The following is a 19,998-nucleotide window of genomic DNA, read 5'->3' as shown; positions in this document are numbered from 1 at the left end:
TTTTTTTTGACCTGATGAAATTTGCCTTAACTTTCCACCAATATATAAAAATAATGTCTTTTACTGATCTCATTGAAGATGAGGAAGAGAAAACATGGCTTTATTCTTCACACTAAAAATTTGATGTTGTTTTGTATAATGTAGGGAATGTTTCGTGTGAATTGAGAAGTGCGTGCATGTTGCCTTAACAACAATTATTATAGTTTGTTTTAGTATTAAATTCCAAATTTTCTTATTCATCTAATGTTACATTTGTGATTAAAAGTGGAGTGTTGATATCTCAAAATATAATTATAGGATTTTACTTTTCATTTTAGTTTCCTCTTGACATATTTTGGGACTTAAGTTTCACATGTTTTTAATTTTTATACATGACTCAACATATGATGTTCTTTTTGTCTTTTTTAACATCAATTTGATTTTTTATTTTTCTTTTATTTAGTGCTGGTAATTGAATTCAAGGTCTAACAGAATTTATGCAAGCATTTTACAGCTGATCTATACGTCTAGGCCTAGCCTAATAATGTAATTATCCTACTTGTCTTTTGGTTACTATTCATGTGGAGTATTTCTTTTTCTTTTATTTTCAATTTTTCCTGTGTCTTTGTACCTAAAATGTCTTTTTTGGACAGCACAAAAGTGAACTTATTTTTATGTAATTTGACAGTTCTACTTTAAATGGAACATTTAATTCATTTACATTTAAAATAACGAAGGAGAATATCCTTTTATGTGCCCTCTCCTCTTTGTCCGTATTTGTCTCTCATTGTTTTAATTCTGCTTAGTATTTTTGAAATGTATTAACTTGATTCCATCCCTGTTCTCTTTTGTTGTTTTTTATTTTTGATTTTTTGAGACAGGGTTTTACTACATAGTTCAGGCTGGCCTTGAACTCATGGCAATCTTTCTGCATCAGCCTTTTATTATATTAATTTTTTTTCTCATTTCAAAGAAAACATCTGATGTTTAAGTTTCTGAATCTGTCTATTTCACTTACAATCCCTATTTCCATCCATTTTGCTGTAGTCGACATGTTGCCATTCTTTATGTTAAAATAACAAATGTACATATATATTCATATCACTTTTTTATTCATTCATCCATCTGTTGAGAGGCATTTAGACAGTTTCCGCAGTTTACCTGTTTCAAATTGTGACACAATTACATATAGCCTTTTGTTTCTTTGGGAGCATACCTAGGAGTGACATTGTTGGATCAAATGATGTTTCTCTTTATTTTCGTTCTTTCTTTTTGTTTGTTTTGTTTCTTTGTCTTGCTGTGTAGTTCAAGATGGCCTTGAAAGCACTGTGTAGCCCAGGCTTGCCTCCAACTCTTGGTGATCCTTCTGCCTTAGTTTCCCAGGTGCTGGGATTATAGGTGTGTGCCTACCACATGTCACTTGTTTTTCATTTTTTGAGGAAATCCCATAGTGGTTACACTAGTGTACCAACAATGTGATGTTAATCATACTGACCAAAGTGAGCCAGAACTTCAAGGTAATTTTAAGTTGCATTTTGCTAATAGCTGAATATGTTGATCATTTATTCTTATATTTACCGCTAGTATTAGTTCTTATGAGAACTATCTGGTTCATTTGCCTACTTCTTTCATTAGGCTATTGTTTTTGGGGAATTAATTTTTGAGTCCCTTATATATTTTAGATATTAATCTTCTATCGAAAGAGTAGCTAAGAATGATTTTCTTTCATTGTATTTGTTGTCTCCTCTCTGTTGATTGCTTCATTTGCTGTGCTGAAGCTGTTTATTTTGCAATTTCTTTTGGTGACTCTTGATCTTAATTCTGTGCTGTTAGAGTGTTCTACTCTTTGACTTTGACTGTAACTGATTACTTTGTCCATTTTGGATCTTTTATGTTTCCATATGAATTTCACGATTTTTTTTCTAGTTCTTTGAAGTGTGATGTTGTCTTTTATTAGGGATTGCACTGAACCTTTAGCTCACTTTTAGTGTTAGGGCCAGTTTTACAAGTGTAAGCTTCTGGTTTTTAAATCTTACGTCTTTCATCCATTTTATTTGATTTTAATACAAAGTGAAAGATAGAACATAGTTTAGGTCTTCTGCCTTGTGACCAGTTTTCCCAGCATCATTTATTAAAAAGGCTTATTTCTTTCTCCAGCATATGCTTTTGGCCACCTTGTCAAAAATCAGATGACTGTGAATATGTGGGTTTGTCTCTGTTTCTCTTTCTTGGTCTACATGTCTGCTCATGGTTTATGAGTGCAAATGTGTATTTTTGTGCTAGTGACATGTTTTTTGTTTTTATGGCTTTGTGTAGCGTATTTTAAAATTCATTATTGTGATATTTGTCTCATTATTCTTGTTTTCCCCAATTCCAATTGCTCTATCCCTTGCGAATATTTTCTGATTTCATATGAAAATTTTTATCTTTTTTCTAGTTCTTTTAATAGGGATAACACTGAATCTATAAATCACTTTTAGTAACATGCCAGCTTTGTGACATTAATTTTGCTACTCAATGATGGGGAAGGATTTTCCATTTTCTCATGTGTCCCTTCATTTATTTCTTTCACGTTCTATAGTTTTCATTGTAGAGGTCTTTAAACTTCTTGGATAAGCTGATTTCTAATGTTTAATATTTTTATTTGTCTGTTTTTGTTTTGTGTTTTTGTTTTTTGAGACAGGGTCTCACTATGTAGTTGAGACTGACCTGGAAGTCACTTATGTAGCCCAGACTGGTCTCCAGCTCACAGCAATCCTCCTGCCTCAACCTCCGGAGTGCTGGGTGATACAGAACATTTTAATAGCAATAACTTAGGAAATGTCACTACGTAAGATAACTTCGCCCTTCACTTGGTTTAGTTCAGAATTAACTCCCTAAAAAGTTTTATAAATGAAAAGACCCATTGTTAGCTTTGCTAAACAAACACACCCCCTTTCCCTGGGTTAGAGTAGGTAACTAAATGAATTTTAAAGGTAATCTCCCCTACCAAGGAAGTGCAACAACCAGGTTGAAATCAGCTGCCTGGCCACCATGTTTTGAATATCAGCAATGTGAACTGTAAAAATGCAATGTAATCAACTGAACATCAAGGCTGTAAAACCCTATCAAAGGAGTTGTAACTGATGAGGAAAGGATCAGGGCACTGCCATTAGGTGTGATCAATCCCCATCCCATCGATGGAGTAAACTTGTATTATTTTACTTCCATTCTGCTACCTCTTTGTGTCACTTGCCAATTCCTTTCTAACACTAGGATTACAGGTATGTACCACCATACCTGGCTTTAATGTTTAATATTTTATTAAGCTATTATGAATAGGATTGTTTTCCTGATTTCTTTCTCTGTGAGTTTATTATTGGTGCACAGGAGTACTACTATTTTTAGGTGTTGTATCCTGTACTTTGCTGAATATGTTTATCAGATCTGCAAGTCTTCTTGTATCACCCATAATATCAACATATATGAGAAAGGAGAGAGGGGAACCTGAGAAGGACAGGGAAAGAGAAGAAAGGGAAGGAAAAAAACAAAAACAAGAACAAAAAATAAGTTGTAATATATTTGTTTAACTGTATCCTAAGATGATCATTAACTGCTTAAATTGCAAACTCCCTCTCTCTCTCTCTCTCTCTCTCTCTCTCTCTCTATCTATCTATCTATCTATCTATCTATATATATTTGTTTGTTTTTGGTATCAGGAATTGAACACAGGGATTCAGCCTTGCCAGGCAGATACTGCACCACTAAGCTATATTCTTGGCCCCAAATTAAAAAAAAAAAATTGTAACATCTGCTGAGATAGATAACTTGACTCTCTCCTTTCCTCTTCCTATTGAGCTGGCAGAAACAATAAAAGAGAAAGAAAAAGGAAAATAATTATCTTTCTTTTCTTGACTAGGTGATGATGGAAGAGTAATTTGTCAACGGTGCTGTCTTTAGATGGCTATGTTCATGAGCCTCTACTGGTTTTTAGCATGATAGTATGAACCTCTTGCCTCTGTCTCTGGTGGGTCTCAATCTTAGCCACAGGCCAGGAATAAATATGGATCCCACAGTTAGTTCCTACCCTTTTTTATTTTTTTGTTTGCAGCACTCTTAGTTCCTACCTTTGCTGCTACTTGCCCAGTTCCCTTCCAATTGGCAGTTTAAGGGACGTCTGCAGTCAGAAATGAGATAGTCCTAGCTAACACCGTCTGGCAGACCCTTTGTGCTAGATGCTGTTGATCTCCTTGGTGTTAGTTTCCTTGATGATGAGAATGCATTTCTAGACTGTCTAGTTGACTTCTAATCCGACAGTAATTCTCTGTTTTTCTGGCTCAGGATTTGCACAGCACCTGAGGTTAGGGAGGCCCTTCTCTAGTAATATCTTGGTTTGCAGCCTAAGTCTCAGTAGTGTAACCACTGGCTAGGCAAGCATTGAGAGTGGTGGCAGGCATTGCTCCTTTTTCTTGTTTAGGAGAGTTTTGGGATTTCTGGTGATACAAAGTCTCTAAGCAAGTATTGGAAGTAATGCTGTGGTTGAATAACTTCACTTTTTTTTCTAGCTTACTATATTTCTGTATTATACCATTTCACTATCTTCCTCAAGTATGTTCCTGTGGTTGGTCTCTCTTCTATGTGGTGCACTCCAGTATCTACTGATACCACTTCTGCTAATCCACAGTGATGTCACCTCTAATCAGTACTTTTTAATGAAGTTTTAGTTTTATAGCAGAAATGAAGAAGGTGGAAATATTTCCATTATAATTACTTCTACATTAGGCTGTTTTATAGCTTACTCATTATCAGCACCTGCAACTAGAATGTCTTAGTGAAACTATGTTGTCCAGTTTAGTTAAGGATCATTCTTAATGTTGTGCATTCTATAAGTTTGGAAACATAATCCATTGTTATAATGACATACTAAGTAGTAGTTTCACTACCCTAAAATCTTCTGTCTTCTGGCTGTACAGTTTGTAACTGTCGTGTTTTATTTCACTTTATTTCTTTAATTTTTTTAAGAAAATAGGCTTTAATTAGGTAGATGAAAATGCATACTAGCTAGAATGTATAATAAAGCATCTGAAAATTCCTTTATTATGTCCTCTGATATTTGAATCTTATTTGCATGCACTGTTTTCTTCTCAGACCAGAAAAAAATTAAACAATGATGATCTTTTTCTCATGTATAGAAATTTTGATGAACAATATGTTCTTAAGTTCAGATTTTGATTTTCCCCCTGAACATAGTAGTACTGAGATCATAGTCTTTTAAGATTGGCTTCTTTCATTTATCAATATACATATAGATACCTTGCATATCTTTTCATGGCTTGATAATCATTTATCTTTTTGACCTCAGAATATTTCATTTTCTGTACGTACCACTGTATATTTATTTATTTATTCATTCCTTTGCTGAAGGCCATCTCGGTTGCTCTCAAGTTTTGGCAATTGTAAATAAAGAAATTATGAATATACACATGCAGGTTTTTCAGAACAGGTTTGTGTATTTTCATCCTCTGTAGATAACTAGTTAGGGAGCTTATTGCTATATTGTTTGCTAAGTGTAAAGCTAGTTTTGCAAGAAATTGCCAAAATGTTTTCAGAATTGCACCTGCATCGGATATATGTGGAAGTTCAGTGGTCCTCAAATTTGAGAGTATTTGATATTATCAGTTTTTTGGATTTTGGCTATTCTGAAAAGTGTGTGGTTTATCTCATTTTAATTTGGAGTTTCCTAATGACAGATGTGATTGATCTTTTTATATGCTCATTTGTATGGCTTCTTTGGTGAGGTATTTACCATATAATGTTCTTTTTTTTTCTTTGGTCTTTTGAGACAGGGTCTCACTGTGTACTTGAGATAACCTGGAACTCACTCTGTAGCCCAGGCTGGTCTCAAACTCACGGCGATCCTCCTGCCTCAGCCTCCCAAGTGCTGGGATTACAGGTGTGCGCCACCACACCCAGCTCTCATGATCCAGTTTTAAAATCAGGATGTTTGTGTTCTTACTGTTAAGTTTTATGAATTCTTTGTATCTTTTAGATTAATTTTCATGATATCATTTTCAAATATTTTATGTATTTTTATAGTGTCTTTTGCCGTGAAAAAGTTTAGATATTATTAAAGCTCATGAAGCATTTACAGTTAGTTTTTGTTGAAGTGTTTAAGATCTGTGCAGATCTTTTTGCCCATTTACTATTATAGTACCATTTGTTGTAAAGATTGCATTTTTTCCTTGCATTGTTTTTGCTCCTTGGTCAAAGACCAGCTGACTGTTCATGTGGGTTTGTTCCTGTGGGTTGCGTTCACTATCTGGATCTGTATATAGATTCTGTTTTTCACTTCTACTAATACCATACCATGTTCCTTATTCTAATTTTGCAGGGGATACTGGGAACAGAACTTGGGACCTTGCACTTGCAAGGCATTTGGAAGAACTACTGAGCTAAATCCCTAGTCTTCATTATTATAAATTTATGATATGTCTTAAAGTTAGGTAGTGTTAGTTCTCCAACATTTTCTTCCCTTTCAATTTCATGACGTATTCTGGTCTTGAAGACATATAAAACAGTATTATTTCATTGGTATGCATAAAGTAATCTGTGGAAGTATTGAGTGTGTGTGGAATTGTGGAATCTTGTAGATAGATGTTTTGTTTTTTGAGTTGGGAAGACCTGTCATTTTGATACTGTTGGGTCTTAGTGTCCAAGAATACAATCTAGTCTATCCATTTTTAAAGTTATTTGACATCTTTCATCAGTTTTATGTCTTTCCTCTTAAAACTTTTGTGCTCATTTTCTTTTATTTATACATAATTATTTCATTTTGGGGGATACTTTGTAAGTATTATGGTAATTTCAGAATCTACTTGTTTCTGCTCATGTATAAGAGAGTGCTCAACTCTTTTGTGCACATTTTGTACTTTGCAGCCCTAAGATAATTGCTTAGTAATTCCAGGATATTGTGTGTGTGTGTGTGTGTGTGTGTGTGTGTGTGTGTAAATTTAAGATTTTTATATGAATAATCATATTATCGCTGAACAAAGCAGTTTTCTTTCTTCCTCATACATAATGTAGGTATTCTTTTTGTTTGTTTGTTTTTGTTTTTTGAGACAGGGTCTCACTATGTACTTGAGACTGACCTGGAACTCACTGTGTAGCCCAGACCATGTAGCTGAGCTCGAACTCACAGTAATCTTCTTGTCTCAGCCCCCGAGTGCTGGGATTACAGGCATGTGCTACCATGCCCAGCTGATAATGTAGCTATTCTGTTTATGGTCATTTGGTTTTGATCTCTAACATTTCTTTTGTTTTTATACTGTCATCTGCTTATTTTGTCCTTTGTTCTTGTTGTCTGCTTTATCAGTTAGATCTTTAGCATCTTAATCATAATAGTATTCCTGATGTGATATTTCAACATCTAGCCATTTCTGTTTTTTCCCTCTTCCATTTGTATTTTTTACCTCTTTTTTTATTTTTTTGGCAGCTGGGCGTGACACAGTGGGTGAAGGGAATTGACATGATGGTAAGGTGTGAGGGGAAGGGAAGTGTATCATACTGTAATTCTAACTGTTCTTCAGTTGCATTTTATTTGTGGACCGTGAACTTCTCACTGCATTCCCTATTATGTAGAATAAAATACCTAGAATGTGCTGCAGTTGGCTTTTTTCTCTTCTGCGGGTAGAATAGAAGAAGTTGGGTATGTGATTTTTCTTTAATCAGTTAGCCTCTGATAAATCTCAAATTAGCCTTTGATTAAAGTTTCTTCTAAGGTCAAATTTGCTAAATGGTTAATTTCCTTTTCCCTAGCTGGAAGCTTGAGGGAACTCTATCTATCTTGAGAACTTTGTAAGTAAAATTGAAAAAGAGTTTGGGATCCTGTCTTAGTCACTTTCATTTGCTCGGACAAAAATACCAAACATCCACAACTTAAAGGAGCAATTTATATTGACTTAGACTTTGCAGAGGTTTCATTCAGTACATGGTTGGTTGGCCTCAAAGGAAGAACATGACAGAGAGAGAGACATGTCAGGAAGGAGAGAGGGGAAAGGGAGAATCACAAGAGAGTGGTATGTCCTTCAAAGCCACATCCCAGTGACCCACCCAACATCACACTTAGTTGCTAACTCACCAGTTGACTAATTAAGCGCAGATTATTAGTCCTTCATGATCCAGTCATGTCCCCCAAAATCCCCTGCTATGAGTGCATAAAGCTGGGGAGGGGGAGCTTTACGTATAAAATAAAACAGGTACTCTGGTATTTTTCCTCTCAGATTTGTTCTGTATTTTGTAACATGAACTATAATATGTCCCTGTGTTTCCTGTAGAAGTTTGTTTTTCTCCACAATGCAAGGGATTGAACCCAGGGCATTTCATACACTAGGCAAGCACTCTTACCACTGAGCTATACAATGATGCCTCAGTTATTGAACTCAGTTTGTTCCAAATTCATGTTTGAATCCTGTGAATCCTGAAAAGTTCAAGAACAAAAACATGTTTTTTCCCCCATAAGAAAAGAATGAAAAACCAAATGGTTGGTTCTGAGGCCCAAAAGTTACACTCTAAATTCATTTTTTTAGTTCTTTACCAAATTTCCTAGTGATTTCCTTTTGTTCTCACAGTTATTATCTTTACTATTGATATCCCTAACTTTCTTTGGGGCCATGGTGATGGTATTTTATGCAACCAAAGAACACCACCACCACCACCACCACCACCACCAACAGCAAAAGCACAGCAATCAGTGTTTTTAATGTACTACATAAGTACTATATATTATCTAGGCTAGAGTGACATTTACACTGAAGCATATCCCTCTGTGCTCTTGTTGAGATGCAGCGTGTCACTCAGCTGCTACAGGTTTTTCAAGTTTGGCATTTTTTTCTCTTTTTTATTGAGTTTATGGGTACATTCTAGGTATGCAGTACAGTTACATTCATTACTGGGATCTTGTACCTTTACATGACAACTCTTGGTTCTCATTTTTTCCCTTTGTCCCTGCCCTCCCTTCACCCCCTCCTCCCTTCCCCATTTACAAACACGTTTGGTTTTTAGTTCGACTGTGACCAAAGTTATGAATACTAAGATTTTTCAAACTTTACTGTTCGAGTAGTGGAAAGTTTGAGTTTGAGGACATTAGATAACCAAACTGTCACTGTATCTCTAGCCCCAAGCTTTGAACTTGAGTGTCTGGGTTATTGTCTGCAGATTCTCTGTATTGGGCTGTCATTCTTTCCATTTTGTGTATGATCTCCTCTCTGATCAATTTTCTGTCTCCCTTCCTTATTTAAAACAACTTGTGTTTTAGCATTTTTCTAGGCTTTTTTTTTTGTTGCTGTTGCTGCTATAGCATAGAATGTTTCATTTTCAGCTTTTTACATTCAAGAGGAAAAAACAGAAATCTCTATCCTTTGAGTGGACAGGCCTGTGTTCTTTCTTTATATGGATCATTATGGGTTGTTTTTGTTTTTTTTTGATCATGATGTTTTGATGAACACATTGACATTTTGAGTATTTTAATATGACAATTCTGTAAATTAGATTGCCTTTTCTCAGGATTTTATTTTATGTTTTGTTATCTTATAGCTAGTTATTTATTCAGTGTGTAAATTATGTTGGTAAAGTTTATGTTATTTTTCATAAAAGTTTTCCTTTGTGTTTAGCTAGCTAACAGTGTTATACCAAGCCAGCATGAGAACACCAAATACTGGGACACAGATAAAACTGAAAGAAGTTTATTGCACACATGCAGACTCCACTCTCTAGGAGAAGTGAAGCCCCGTTACAAGATTGTGCATAGGCTTTATAGGGTTTTTCAAACAAAGAGGTTCCAACATAGGTCAGGGCTTTTACACAGCTGCAAGAGGGTAAAACTTCAAACATATTCGTTTATCTTATGGGGGAAGTGGTTTATGATCAGCTTTAAAATACCTGTTCTGTTCCCATGCAGTCTTGTTAATCGAGCTTGCAATTAGCAAAGGAAGGTTTTTTTGCAGTTTGAGCAGCTTTTTCCCCAGTGTTTGATAAGGAGAGGGAACAGTCTTTGGGGTCATTAACAGGCCAACATGGAGTCACTTTGGCTCAGTTAGGTCTCACAAATAATTCAGTTTCTTTGCATACTGAAGCACAAAAATAAGTAAAATACATTGCAAAAGGGAGAAAAATGAAAAGAAACCACCAAACCCTCTGTTCTGGAAATTGGCTTCATCATGGGTTACACTGTCAATTTGTAAGTTGTTTACAAGTCTAAGTCATTACTTTCTCCTTAACCTTTGCCTTAAAATTAGTAGAAGAGAAATTTTATATCCTTTGCCTTCATTGAACAGAAGTCTTTTTTCCAAAATGTCTTTCCTGCATATTCCAGAACTTTAAGAAGTACTGTGGTTTGAACCATAGGATCGTCTCCACTGAGTTATATTGGCAGGTCCTTTATATTTTGAGGCAAGGTCTTACTAAAATGTCCAGGCCATCCTTGGTCTTTTAGTCTTGCCACTTCAGCCCCTCAGATAGGTGATCTTACACCAAAACTTTAGAAAGTTCTAATTTCTCAAAGAAGTTCTTTCTCCAGCTTTTGTTTCATATATTAGTTGCTATGCCTTTGATGACTAACCTTTATTTTCATACAGATTTTACATGTTTCTGTGGGGAAGGGTTCAGAGCTATTTATGTTTGAAAATTTGTATTCCTGTGATACGTAATGTTTTGGTTATTTAAAGTTTTCTATTGTCATATTTTTAGTTAACTGTGTTAAATTTAAAATGAGTTGTTCATAAAAGCTATATAATGAAGCTGCATTTTAAAATTTACTTGGGTAAATTTTAAAAAATTATATTAAAAGCATATTTAATTGTACATTGCATTTCAGGTAATTAACATTTGGACCTATGTTTAGCATTTTATTATTTAAAAATTTTTATTACTTCTGTCTCATTTCTTTGTATTATCTTCCATTACCTCACTTGACTATTTTTTAAAAATTCTGTGTGGACATACTAATTTTATGTTTGAGTAGATTTTTGTAATGTCCCCTCTTCCTATTTTCCACTGGTCTTGAAATTTACATTTATAAATTTCATTGTTAAAATAATGTTTACGGGGCCTGGGATTTAGCTCAATAGTTCTACCACTTTCCTTGTACGCTTAAAGACCCAAGTTTGATTGCTGGTTCGAAAAAAAAAGATTATGTACAAGTAAGTTTTATTTCATAATTTGAGGCTTTTTTTTATATAGATTATATATTTGGCAAGGATTTATCATTCTATATATGAAGGTTGTAAATATAAAGACAGTTCTTTTGTATAGATAGTAGCCTGCCTGAGGATATGTGTGACAAAGATAAAAGATGGTATTATTTTCTGTTTCTGTACTTATTTCCTCAGTTAGGTTGGGTTAGTCTGTTTTTAGTCTGTTTTTGTAGCCCCAGTTTATATACTGTTGACTTAGTAACATCGCTTATTTGATGTTGTTACTATGACGAGTTCTTTTTTTTGGTGCTGGGATCTAACTCAGGACCTTGCACTTGTGATGCAGGAGGCGGTGCCACTGAGCTAAATCCTTGGCCCTTGTCTAGTTCTTCAAATACACTTTCTTCTTCCTTTTTCTCTTCTACTTAAAAATATGTAAGCTGCTCAGGGAACTGACACTATAAATAAAAGTTATTGTAAGCCATTGTTACACTGTGTATTTTAAAGATAATAGTTATTGTATTTGTTTTGTATGCATTTTGGAAAAAGTTCCCTAACTTTATGATAAGAGCAGTAATAAATTTTAGTTTTATTGTACTTTTTAAAGAAAAGTTAAGCACAAATGGATTCACTTAGACATTTTTCTTTAATCTTAATATTTTAAACATTGCTGCATTCTATCATCAATGGGAAATATAATATCTTTGAAACCATTTACACTAGTAAATATTTTTCAAGAATGTTTTCTAGAACAGAAGTTTTTAATATATGTGTGTGTGTATATATATGTGTATATATGTGTGTGTGTGTGTGTGCGTATATATATATATATATATATATATACACATGTTTTTATTATTGTTGTTGTTATTATTATTATTGTAACTTGGTACAAAGGATTGAACTCAGGGTCTTGTGGTTGTGTGGCAAACTAAATCACTGCCCCAGAAAGCATGTATTTTAAAATTTGAGTTTTGACTACTTTTCTGGTTATAATAGATATAATGATACTTGCTTTATTGCTTAACTATTCTCTCTTTGAAAGTGTTTTTTGTTTTTTTTATTTTTTTGGCACTGAGGATCGAACTCCGGTCCTTGTGCTTGCAAGGCAGGCACCACAGCCATTGAGCTAAATCCCCAGCCCCCCTTTGAAAGTGTTTCCAGACTAATACTACACATTCAAATAGTATAATCTAGAAGTGATATATAAAAGAAGTGATGAGCAGACATTGACATTTTATATAAAAACTTGAGCATCTGAAATTTTTTATTCTATTTAGCTGTTTCCAAGACCCCTGTTGGTGTTTAGGGGGTGATTTTATATTACTTTTATTTTTATTCTGTTTCATTACTAAGTTAAATTATAGACATTTATGTATTGTTTAAAATCAAGGATGTTTCTATTTAAATATTTAACATTTTATTTTCTGTTTTCCTTTAAATATCCTCTTTACCCTCTGTTCTGTAGAGGAAGTATCATGCTGCAAAAGAAGCCTATGAACAACTTTTACAGACAGAAAACCTTCCTGCACAAGTAAAAGCAACTGTATTACAACAGTTAGGTACATAGAAACTTAACGTTTTACTTTGTATTACATTAACACCATGAGATGTCTGTTTTAGAAACTAGTTTCTACTCTCTGGTTAAAAGTTCATTTTCAGGTAGAAATTTGTGGTTTGGGTTAAATGTGACATGTATAATTTTGAGATTAAGTTAAAATTATTTATTTTATTAATTATATTTTTTCTTCTTTTTATCCCCATTTGGTTTATTTATACTCTATTTCATCATACACCTAATCACAGTACTTTAGTGATCCTTTTTCTTTTAAATTCTCAATATTAAAAAAGAAATAAATTCTTAATATTATCTTCTAGCACTAGACCATGGAGGTGGAAATTTGAATACCTCCATATTCTTAGTTCTCAATAAATTGACATAAGACCATTCATGCAATTTACCACTTCCATAGTTTTATTGATAATATATTTAATGGAAACATTTCACCTAAAATTTGTAGAATATCTCATTCTGTATTTTTTCCAAGAAGTCTGTTATATTCTGTTAATGAAGTTAAAATAATCAATATTTGAAAATAATACAAAATAAAATGTTTTTAACACTATGAAAGTAATGAGGCTTCTGTCCATTTAATTTAGGTAAGGCTAATCTGTCTTTTCTGTATTTATTATTTGTATATTTATTTGTTTTTCTTTTATTATAGTTGGTATGAAGAAATAATTTGTATGAAATTTGAATGTTTTCCTAATGTACCTATTTTGTATATAATTTTAACAGTACGGAATAGCATTTTTTAGATTGATATTTTTGCCAAGGATTTTTTTAAAAATTCCAGTTATTAAAGAAACACATTTCTCCTTTTGATTATCCCTATATAGTTTTAAATCAGATTCAGTACATGTTTGTAGTATATACTGTGCCATTTTTCTGCCTCTTTGAACCTAGTTCCCAGTGAAATATTTCATACAGCCTTGGAGTGTCTTGATGTTTTTTGTTTTGTTGTCCCATTAAATGTTGTGTGTTACATGTAGGATGTTTGTGTAAGCAAGTACTGTCAGGGAAGATGCCGGATCTTTGTAAGATTTTTTAGTTTAATTGAAATGAATTGCTTTGATTATTTAAGCCTTTTATTTGGATTTAAAGTACTTGAATTATTTCTGTAAGATCATTATGATTTCAAAGGAAAAGCAAATATATCACCTTTATACATGAATATTTTCAAAATTAAATTAGAAACTGAGAATTTGTATTTTTAGGTGGTGAGTCAGTTCAGTGCCCCAAATCAAATAAATATTTCATCTCTTTTTAAAAATCTCTTGTTAGCTTTGTTTTTAAGTATCTTGAGACAGATTTTCTTACAGCTATATGAGACAACTTTCACTGTGGTGAAAGTGTGAGGCCTATAACACAATAAATTACTGAAATGGTGTTTTTATTTATTCCAGAATGATATTCTTGACACCAGCAGGATAACTGGATGATGGATAAATACTTACAACATTTTTAAATTATAGGTTGGATGCATCACAATATGGACCTAGTAGGAGACAAAGCAATCAAGGAAAGCTGTGCTATTCAGTATCTCCAAAAGTCATTGGAGGCAGATCCTAATTCAGGCCAATCTTGGTATTTCCTGGGAAGGTGAGACTGGACACTTGGACTGCCTAGAGTTGATATGCAGTGTAAAATGTCTATTTTTGTATTATAGACTGATCAATCACATTTTTATGTTAGACTATAACGCTGAGGTAAAAATGGATAGCTTTGAATTGGTTGCTCTGAGATACTCTTACTTCATGTATTGTATTTTTACCATATTTTAATCTAACTTGAATTATTGTAAATTATTAAGGAATCCTTTAAAAGTTTTCAAGAGTACCTGATAGCAGTGGTTGATAAGTTTTTAGTTGTATTTAAATTGCTTTTATTTCTGAATTTTTTTGCATATTCACTTAAAGAACAAAAAGCTATTCTTAGAAACTTGATTATTTATAATGTCTGATCATTACTAAAGAAGTATTATATTGGTCATATATCTCAAATTACACTTCTACATGAACTCTTAAATTAAAAGATCATTATTCAGTTGTAAGTTGTGTCACTTCAGTGCCCAAATCAATTAAATATTTCCTCTTTTTCTTTAAAATTTCTTCATAGGTTTGCTTATATCTTTTTAGGGTTCTCGATTTTTTTTATAGCTGCATTTGGTGGATTTCACATCCAGGAAAGTGTGAACATAGGAAATGGGAAAAAAATATAGGAAGTAGTTGTTGTAACCCAGGAATCTTTCCCCGCTCTTTACTTAGTTTAAGTATTGATTTTTTGAAATGTGCTTACTGCAGAGAGCTTTATAGATTTACACGTTTGTATTTGTATATGCTGTTCTTAGTCACCATACTGTATTTCAGTGTGGTGGAAAGATCAAGACTGAAAACTAAGAAACTTGGATTTCCTGGCTTTGCCAATGATAACTTGTGTCATCACTGACAGTTGAATTGCTTGAGGTATCAATTTTTGTTAAACAGTGAATAAGAAGATGGATTATATCTAGTATGTACCTCTTTGCCAGCCAGATAATACTATTAATTTTCCTAATTTGTTTGTTTTTAACTACTGGGAAATGAACCCAAGGCCATGTGAAAGTCATGCTAGGCAAGTACTCTATCACCGAGTTACAGCTTCACTTCCCCTAATTGATTTTAATTATAAATTTTGCCCCATTTACATCTGTCTAGGATAGTCTTATTTTGAATATTTCTCATGCGCTTGCTTTCAAATGTAATTTTTATATTAATTTTAGTCTTTGTACTGTGCATAATTTTTTGCTTTAAATTTAGTAAAACTTATTTCTATGATAGGGAGTCTAATCTTAGGTGGGCTTCTTTAAACTATATTTGATTATCTGTTAATGTACAGTTAAAATGAATTGGGATCTCAACTATATATAGCAGAATTTTTCTCATCCATCTGGGCTTATGAAACAGTCTGGTGAACAAGATTAATGTGGTACTTTAAGAGTTTAACTTTGACAGTTCTCGTGCATTATGACTTTCATGATTCTTTTAATTTCTTGGAATTAAATAAAATTAGATACCAGCAAAGGGATACCTGGGTCGAATGGAACCTCCAATCCCATCTCTTTGAGTTATCTCCATATTGATTTCCATAGTGGTAGCACCAGTCTGCACTCCCACCAAAAATGGAGAAGCGTTCCTTTCTCTCCACAGCCCCACCAGCATTTGTTATTGGTTGATTTCTTGGGGTAATTGACAATGTGAAATGGGAAGAAAAGGGCTAAAGGTGTAGGGTAGGTGGGAAGAGTAGGGGAAAGGAAATAAGGGAAAAGAAAAAAATAGGAGAAAACAAAAAAGTGGAAACACTGTTTTTGTAAATAGGGAAGGGTTGAAGGAGTTAAAAGGAGGGCAGGGTTATGGGGAAAAAATGAGAACCAAGACCTGTCATGTAAAGGTACAAAATCCCAATGATGAAGGTAACTGTACCGCATACCTAAAAAGTACCGATAAACTCAATGAAAGGAAAAAAAAAAAAAAAAAGACTTTCATGAGAAACTAAACATTTCCTTTGTGTTTTCACTGAAAATAAAGTGCTTTGGGTGAATTGTCTGTATCACAAAACAGAACAAATGAAACAGAACTTGGAACTAATATTACTACTATTTGGTTTTTGGTTTTGTATAATGTAGCTGGAATTAGTGTGAAAAAAAAACCTTGTTACCAGAAAAGGGGGTTGTGAAGTCATTGGCCTCTGGTGTAAAGTTTTGTATGTGAGAATTCCTTTATTTTTGTCAAGATTTGTTTTGAACTAAGAATCCAGATTTATACCATGTTGAGGTCTTCTAGAGGTGGAGGCTCAGGGTCAGTGCTTCGTCCATTCATCCTCGCATGCCCCAACAATTCCCCCTATTATTTTTTCCAAAGAGGCGGCATGGCAGTGAGGACACTCCCAGAGGGTCATGCAGCATCTGTTTATCGTTTGAGGAGACAGTATCCTGTGGAAAACAATATACTAACCAGTAAGAGACAATAAAAGCACTGGATAAGGAGTGTGTGAGGCTTTGAAACAGACCATGAGGGTCCAGCTCTTGCAATTGGTCAGCAGTAAAAGTGGCCATATCTTGATAGGGAAACAGGTGCAAAAGATTTATCAAAAGTGGATGAGATATCTGTAACAAGTTGTCTACATTGATGGATAAGTTGTTACAAAAGTCTTGTAGATGATATTTAATCTTTTCCCATGCATAATAAGTGCTATTGTACAGATGGGGGATAATACAGATTTGCATGAGGAATTCCAGTCACATTGTAGTATGATCTGATGTTGAAGAGCAACTATCTAGTCTTCCAGCCTTTTTACAGTTTGTAGTAAGTATTCAAATTTAGATTCCAATTCCTGATCAATAGGAAGTTGTTTCAACCACAGCTGGTGTGAATCCTTCTGCCAAGTGTGTACAAAATCATGTGTTTGTACTGCAGGTAGGGCCACACCAGCAACTGCAGCTGTGGCTGTCACAGAAATGAGCCCTAAGACTACCAGTACTAATTCCACAACAAAACGCTTTGAATAGTGATATAATTTAGACAGAATTTGATAAGCTAAGCCTCCATAGGAGTCAGCTTGCCAGGGCAGAGTAAGACTGACTGGTAACCAGATGCCCATCCAGGCCTTCAAAAGAAAAATGGAATCAAGAGTGACATTTAAAGGAACAGAAGCACTAAGGCAGATATACAGTGTACATGCAGAACAAGTTATAATTTTTTTTTGATAAATTGAAATTAGCAGATTCTACCATGACTACAAATGTCAATTTTACACAACAACTTATACAAAAACTAGCATTCTAAGTAAAATTATACTGGGAATAGGAAGGGGAAGTGCTAGCAAGCTTTCCTTTCCAAGTTTACCAGGGGTGGAGTGCAGCACGAATCTTCCAAAGGTCCCATGGCTAGGGGCTCAGTGGAGTAAGGAATCATGGCGGGGGTGGCTCCAGGCAAGAAGTTTGCCTTTTCTTCCTGTGCACATAGTTCTTTTAGTAACATTCCAAGAGACATTTGCAAGTTAATTACGAAAGGTGGAATAAATAGCTTCTGAACAGTTAGGTGAATGTACCATGTGGTCCCAATCTACCCATACTAGATCTGTGTGGTTCTTACGGATTAAAGTTGGAAAAGTTTTTTAAACGTACAGAGAGGTTACTTTTTCAACCTCTTCCATAGAAGATACCAACATATTTTAGTGAGGATTATCACATTAGAAGTTAATTTTGTATAATCTGTTCTTAAACTATTTTCTTTATTTTTACTTTTTCTTACCCACTGCCTTCAATTTCATTTCTTCTAATGGCTTTATTGCTGGGGAACAAAGCTTCACATTTGTGGAAATTTAAATATTTAAAAAAGAAATTAGAGGTCTGCATGAGTACCTTAGGTGTTAGCCAGAGTACACTGGGATTTGATGGCTGCAGTATTTTGGAGGCATTTATTATCCTTTTTCAGCATGGTGTTCAGTGTTGAGCTAGCTTACTGATTGGGATGCACATATATGATACAGAGCTAGGGTACTTTATTTGTATTAATTATTCTCAAAGAATTGTATCATGCTAGATTTGGGTAGATTATAAGAGCAAGTTAGTTTATTTTCTCATTTTACAGATGTGGGAAATAGGCCCAGAGGAATAAAATGTTTTTCCTAAGCTTTTGTGGTAAGTGTCAGAAAAAGAGTAAGAATCTTAAGTTTACCTTGTGCTTCTTTTTGTGGGGGTACATTATCTATTATATATTTGTGTCCTTATTTACATTTTTAGGTTCTCACATCAGAGAAACTATTTGGACACATATGTGTCCTATTTGTTTCACTTAAGAATATAGCCTTAATATGCATCCATTTAGCTATAAATGTCTTTAATTTCTCATTCTTTTTGGCTAAGTAGTACTCCATTTTATGTACACACACCAAAAAAAGAAAAAAAAAGAAAACCACATCTCCACATCTTTATCCAGTCTTTGGTTGATGGGCAGTTGGGCTGTTTCCAAGTTTTAGCTATTAAAAATTGTGCTACTATAAACATGGGTGCACATGTATTGCTGTGGTATGATGCTATTAATTCTTTTGGGAAGATACCTAGCAGGGGAATAGCTGGGTTATATGGGACTGTAACTTTTTGAGGTACCTGCATACTGATTTCCACAGTGGTAGCAGTCCGCACTCCTTCCAACAGTGAAGAAGGGTTCCTTTTTTACCCAGGGAGGGGATCCACAGGGTAAGGAAATGGGCTAGGGACACTTTTCTGTGCTGACTGGCCTAAGGGATTGAAACTTCGCAGTCCCACCAGCGTTTGTTATTGGTTAATTTCCTGGTAGCAGCCATTCATTCTGGAGTGAGGAATTTCAGCATTGTTTTCATTTGCGTCTCTCAAATAACCAGTGATGTAGAACATTTTTTCATAACATTTATTTGCTATTTCTGCTTCATTGTCTGAAAAAGTCTGTTCATTTCAGATGCCCACTTTTGGACTGTATCCTTCAATTTAGTGTTCTGATTTTTAAAAAATTTCTTTATATATTCTAGACAGACCATTTTCTGAGGAACTGCTGGTAAAAATTTTTTCCTACATTGTGTGTTGTCTCTTTACTCTATGGGTGGTTTCTCTCACTGTGCAGAATCTTTTTTAAAAGATGTTTAATAAGATAATATGCACTTTTTTTTTTTTAATCACAATAGCTTTGTGGTATAGTTCCAAGTGGGGATTATGGTACCTTTTATCTTGTCTTTGTTGCTTAGAATTCCTTTTGCTATTCTTGGTCTCTTATGGTTCCAAATGGATTTTTGGATATTTTTTGTCAAGGTCTGTGAAGTATGCTGTTGGGATTTCATTGAATCTATATAGCAGTTTTGAAATATGGCCATTTTCACAATATTTGTTCTTTTTACCTAGGAGCAAGGGATGTCTTTCCATATTCTGATGTCATTTTGGGGCTCTTTCTTCAGAATGCTATAGTTTTCAGAGTAGAGGTCTTTGATTTCTTTCATTGGATTGATTCCTAGATATTTTTTGGAATTCTGTTGTGAAAGGAGTTGTTTCTCAATTTCCTCTCTCAGTAAGTTCATTGTTGATGTATAGGAAGGCTGTTGACTTTTGAGTGTTGACCTTGAATCCAGCTGTTATGCTCAATTTGGTTATCAAGTCTAGAACACTTTCGGTGGAGTTCTTGGGTACTCTATGTAGAATATGGAGTATTGTTTTTCTCCCTTTCATAGTGTGGATTTTTTTAATGAATTGTGGTTTTGTGTGCAGCATATCATTAGATCTTG

General features: G+C 34.2%; 1 protein-coding gene across 1 annotated transcript in view; it reads left to right on the top strand.

Moving 5' to 3' along the window:
• The window catches only part of LOC104866854 (lysine-specific demethylase 6A-like), a gene marked incomplete at its 3' end in the record, with an annotated part of 79,708 nt that overhangs the window by 46,791 nt on the left and 12,919 nt on the right, over positions 1–19,998 (top strand). The window contains exons 8-9 of the mRNA XM_010631072.1: positions 12,616–12,709; positions 14,184–14,310. Of these exons, the coding sequence (XP_010629374.1) occupies positions 12,616–12,709; positions 14,184–14,310 (221 nt within the window). The remainder of the gene's footprint in view (positions 1–12,615; positions 12,710–14,183; positions 14,311–19,998) is intronic.

Source organism: Fukomys damarensis, unplaced genomic scaffold (genome assembly GCF_012274545.1).
Source record: "Fukomys damarensis isolate Sample0158 unplaced genomic scaffold, DMR_v1.0_HiC HiC_scaffold_58, whole genome shotgun sequence".
Taxonomy (NCBI): Eukaryota; Metazoa; Chordata; class Mammalia; order Rodentia; family Bathyergidae; genus Fukomys; species Fukomys damarensis.
Note: the sequence above shows the minus strand (reverse complement) of the source record. Positions and strands in the feature narration are given on the sequence as shown.